The following is a 5,519-nucleotide window of genomic DNA, read 5'->3' as shown; positions in this document are numbered from 1 at the left end:
CTTTTTGTCAATCTCATCTGTTCATTATTCGTTTTTTTTCTTTCTTTTTATCTGTACATTAAGTTGGATATCTATTTATTTACATATCTATTTATCCATTTTTCGATCTTTCTTTCCATCTATCAAGAATCGGCTGATTAGATTGGTAGCCCTTATTATGGTTATTCTTATTCTCATTATTGTTATTATCCTTTTTATTCTTTTTCTTATTATCGTTTAACATCATCATCGTAGTTGTTATCATTATTGTCATTATCTTTATTATTTTCAGTATTATCATAATCTTTATTATTATAACTATTAGTATTACAACTACTTTACTATTGCCATCACCCATATCATTATAATCAATAATAATAATTTCATTATTGTTATTATTACCATTATTATTATTATTATTGTCATTATCATTATCATCATTATTCCTATTATTTATTATTCGTGTTTCTCCTTTCGCTCCCTTAACAATCAGCAAGCGTGAAAAAGGCGGGAAAAACCCACACGAAAACGTTTCCTTCCCTCCAAATGGCGTCCGGGAAATGATGAAACCAAAATAGGAAGATAAATAATATTAAAAGTATGGGAAGAAGGAGAGAAGGTGGGAGGTTAGATATTGGAGGGAGGAGGAGGGTATGGAGATGAGAAGTAGGAGGTGGGGGGGTAGGGGATTATATGGGGGGGGGGGTGAATATGAATAGTTCGTTTCTTTACTCATGAATGTTTTGATTCCGCGGACCGTCATTCGTTTTCGGAGAATGAGTTTCGAAGAAAGTTCCTCTTCGTAGCATGATGCAATATATGTACGAGTATGTTAGTAAGATAATATGACACTAATAATAATAATAACAAATACTAACTTCTGTGGCTGGAGGTATGTGGACAGGGTTAAACTTGCTGTTCCAAATTCCGTTATAGGGTCGGCGTCGCGGGAACGGCCGTGGGAGGGGACGTGGGCGAACTTCGTGAGTCAGTCAGTGTGGGCCCGGCAGCCTCTCAGTTAGGACGTGGAGCTCTTGTCGTGCACACGGACGCTCTCTGTCGCATGTGTTTAATTGGTTTTTTATATATATTTATTTTTGTGGAGCTACCTGTGACTAGTCGATGAGATTTATGATGTGAATGCGCAGTTGCACAAGACGTGAAAATGCTGTTAGTGTCAGTGCTCGTCGCGGTGTTCCTCGCCGAAACTTCACACGGATTTAACGAAAGCGATCTGGTGGCCTTGGAGACGTCGTGCCATCCCGTCGACCCCTGCCGACGTGACGCCCTCCCGCCCCCGTCGTGGCGTGGGAGGAACTGCTTCTGCGACGAACACTGCTTGCAATACGCCGACTGCTGCATCGACGCCGACGCGTACGACGCCCAGACGTACCAAGCGAACGCCGGAAAGTTCACGTGCGTCGGCCTAAAGCAGTATGGCGACGTGTACATGAAGGGGACGTGTAGCGACGACTGGGAGGATAACGAGGTGGCCGCCCTGTGCCTCGAGGGATCGCCCGCGGACAATCTAGGGCACGAGGATCTGCTGGCGAATCTCCCCGCCACCAGCGCCGCCTCCAACGTCACCTACGTCAACTACTACTGCGCCATCTGCAACAACGACTCACACTCGCTCACGCTGTGGCAGTCACGCTGGGAGTGCGAGGGTTTGGGCGGCCTGCGCTCGACCCTTTCGCAAGATGCCGCCGCGTCTGGCATCGCGTTCAAAAATGGAAACTGGGGCGTCGACTTGGAGATCAACGGGACGAAAGAATATCACGTTTGCACCCTGTATCCGAGCCTTCCCACGACCTTGGCGGACGTGACCAGACCTTGCCAGGCGGCAATCAGCTCCTGCGCGGCCAGTTGGACGGACCAGAATGTTGCAGATCTTTGCCAGTCCTACACCGCCGTCGTGTACAATAACACAGTGCCTTACCGAAACCCACACTGTGCGACGTGTAACTATCTGGAGGAGGAGAAAACGTCCTGCCTTAGCCGCGATCTGCAGCGGAACCAGAAGGACCGTTTTTTCAACTTCGAGGCGTTTGCTTTGCTCTTTGACTTTACCGACGCGAGCGGCAGCAACATCGTCGGATCCACGTCGCCGTGTAGCCGGTTCGAAGTCTGGGACCCTTTTTTCGAGAAGTGCCGCAGCGTCGTGTGCGGAAAGGAAAATCAAAAGTTCGAGCGCGGCAAATGCGTCGACGTAAGTGATTTTAACGCGACCACAAGTAGCGAGCCAAGCACCGCCGCGTCGACCACACCAGGGCCTGTTAGCACGCCCTACGCCAACAGAAACATTCCCATTATATTCCCTGACGATCCTGCCTACTCCACGGCGCCACCCATCACGCCCCCGCCCGCCACAACCATGCACACGCCCACCAACACCACCGTGCTCTCCAACACCCCCGCGTCCTCCAACAGCTCGGCTCCGAACCTGGTGTGCAACAAGGTGTTTTTGTCCGAGGACGAATTCACGCTCGACGAGGCCGGGACCGTCTACGTCGCGAACTACGGGCTCAACTACACCTTCAACGAGTACGTGGTGCAGGAGGGCGGCGTCCTGCTCTGCGCCCCGACCTACGATCACTCAAAGTTCTCGGCGGCCATGGGCTGGGTGACGCTGCTGTGCCTTGGGGTCTCGTGCGCGTGCCTCATGGTCCACCTGGTGGCCTTCGCGATGGTGCCCGACCTGCGCTTCCTCTCCGGGAAAAATCTGGCGTCTCTCAGCGTAACCCTGATCCTGGCCTACAGCGTCTTCGTCGCCAACGTGTTCAGCGATCTGCAAGGTCCGGGCTGCGTCGCAATGGCTACCGTCCTGTACTACCTGTTCCTGTCATCCATCTGCTGGATGAACGCCGTCGCCTTCGACATCTGGCTTACCTTCCGGCGGGGCAAGACGGAACTCCGTGTGACCGCAGGGAAGCAGTGGCGGAAATTCGTGGCTTACTGCGCCTACAGCTGGGGAATCCCCGCCCTGGCCGCCGCCCTCCTGGTCGTGCTCGACCTGCAGCGCCCAGAAGTGATTGTCGAGGAGATCCTGCCGTACCTGGGTCAGGGCGAGGGCTTGTGCTGGTTCGGGCAGCGCAGGTCGCTCTTCGTGTTCTTCGCCATCCCCGTCGCCTTCATGATCGTGGTAAACGTCGTGTTCTTCATCTGCACGGCCCGCATCATCGCTGAGACCACCCTGTCCACCTCGGCCATGACGTCTAGCTCGCACCATAAGAGCCACTACAAGATGTACCTGCGCCTCGCCGTCCTCACAGGGTTCACGTGGCTCAGCGGCATCATAGCCGGGTACCTGCAGGTCGAGGCGCTGTGGTACGTGTTCGTCGTGTTCAACTCGCTCCAGGGCGTGTTCATCTTCCTGGCCTTCACCTGCCGCAGGAAGGTGTGGCGCACGATAGGCCTCCGGATACGCCGCCTGTACCAGAGGGGGTCCTCCTGGGTGGCGCGTCGGGTCGGGCCCAACAGCCAAGGGGTCGAGCTCAAGGACACCGCCGACGGGCAGTCATCTGCCACTCCCGCCACGTCGCTGGATGACTGCTAGTGGGGGATGATACCCTGGTTGACGTCCACTTGCCAGACGATCCACAAACCGCAATTCGCCGATATATATCCTTCTGTATAATGATAACTTTTAGCGAGGCGCGATTTACCAGTGTATCAGTCATACTCAGATGTAGGTGCAATTAGATTATCGATACCGTACGATACTCAGTCAGTGTACTCTTTTCCAGTTTTCGTACGTATCTTTTAGTAAAGATGATGTCAATCTTGGGTAGTGAGATTTCGAAGAAAGATGGATGTATATAAGGGACAGCCGTAAAGAAGGCTTGGAAAACAGTTCATATAATGCTCAGGTTATAGGGTCAGTTAGAGTTATGCTTTCTAAACTGATTACGATCACATGTATAGACACATATGCTCACACACACTCACACGCATATACTCACTCACTCACTCACTCATTCACTCATTCACTCATTCACTCATTCACACACACACACACACACACACACACACACACACACACACACACACACACACACACACACACACACACACACACATTCAAAGTCATCCACGCTGGCATATTCGCAGACGCCAATGAAAAAGCGTCAGTTTCATCTAAAATACTCTGCTTTGCTCATTGTTCATGACACATAAATACCATGTTATGGCAACACTATGTTATGTCCATGTTATGGCTACACTAATACCTATGTACTGTACATATTTCGAATGTTTAAGTATATTATTTTTTTGTAATAAAGAAATTTACTGTGAAGTTTGTTTTATATTCTTGTGGTGATTATAGACGATATAATTTCCCCTTAAAGTGGCTATTAAAAGCAAGCTATTATTGTTGAAAATATTGATAGTTATAATAAAGAACACTGGGAAGTTATGCATTGATAAGAAACAACAATAAATGTAACTAAAGAATGAACCATTATTTATAAATGAATCGGACTAGAAAACGGGAGGAGGAGAGAGGGAGGGAGGGAGGGAGGGAGGGAGGGAGGGAGGGAGGGAGGGAGGGAGGGAGGGAGGGAGGGAGGGAGGGAAGGAAGGAGGGAGGGAGGGAGGGAGGGAGGGAGGGAGGGAGGGAGGGAGGGAGGGAAGGAAGGAAGGAGGGAGGGAGGGAGGGAGGGAGGGAGGGAGGGAGGGAGGGAAGGAAGGAAGGAGGGAGGGAGGGGAGAGAGAGGGAGGGAGGGAGGGAGGGAGGGAGGGAGGGAGGGAAGGAAGGAGGGAGGGAGGGAGGGAAGGGAGGGAGGGAGGGAGGGAGGGAGGGAGGGAGGGAGGAAGGGAGGGAGGGAGGGAGGGAGGGAGGGAGGGAGGGAGGGAGGGAAGGAAGGAAGGAGGGAGGGAGGGAAGGGAGGGAGGGAGGGGGGAGGGAGGAGGGGGGAGGGAGGGAGGGAGGGAGGGAGGGTGAGAGAGAGGGAGGGAGAGGAGGGAGGGAGGGAGGGTGAGGAGAGAGGAGAGGTGAGAGAGAGAGAGAGAGCGAGAGAGAGAGAGAGAGAGAGGGGGAAGAGGGGGGGGGAGGGAGAGGGGGAGAGGTGGCAGAGAGGGGGGAGGGAGAGGAGAGAGAGGAAAGAGAGGGAGAGAGGTGAGGAGAGAGAGAAGAGAGGGAGAGGGAGAGAGAGAGAGAGAGGAGAGGAGGAGGAGAGGAGAGAGAGAGGAGGAGAGTGAGACCGAAGAGAGAGAGAGAGAGCGAGAGAGAGACGAAGAAGAAGGAGCGATAGATTTTTTTTTTTAGAGAGAGAGAAGGAGCGATCGAGAGAGGAGAGAGGGAAGGAGAGAGGAGAGAGAAAGAGAGGAAGGAGAGTGAGAAGAGTAGAGAGAGGGAGTGGAGAGAGGAGAGAGGAGGTTGGAGAGAGAGGTGAGCGGAGAGGGGGAGAGAGGAAGAGGAGAGAGGAGAGAGGAGAGAGGAGAGGGGAGAGAAGAGAGAGAGGAAAGAGATAACGAGCGGAGAGAGAGGGGAAAGAGAGGAGTGAGAGAGAGAGGGAGAGATGAGGAGAGAGAGAGAG

The 5,519-nt window shown here is 52.2% G+C and overlaps 1 protein-coding gene across 1 annotated transcript in view; it reads left to right on the top strand.

The window, feature by feature from the left end:
* The first annotated feature begins 986 nt into the window (after positions 1-986).
* The window catches only part of LOC125040313, a 14,805-nt gene continuing 10,272 nt past the window's right edge, over positions 987-5,519 (top strand). Inside the window, exon 1 of the mRNA XM_047634867.1 lies at positions 987-3,534. Within this exon, the coding sequence (XP_047490823.1) occupies positions 1,145-3,534 (2,390 nt within the window). The 5' untranslated portion in view covers positions 987-1,144. The remainder of the gene's footprint in view (positions 3,535-5,519) is intronic.

This window comes from Penaeus chinensis, chromosome 29 (assembly GCF_019202785.1).
Source record: "Penaeus chinensis breed Huanghai No. 1 chromosome 29, ASM1920278v2, whole genome shotgun sequence".
Lineage (NCBI taxonomy): Eukaryota > Metazoa > Arthropoda > Malacostraca > Decapoda > Penaeidae > Penaeus > Penaeus chinensis.
Note: the sequence above shows the minus strand (reverse complement) of the source record. Positions and strands in the feature narration are given on the sequence as shown.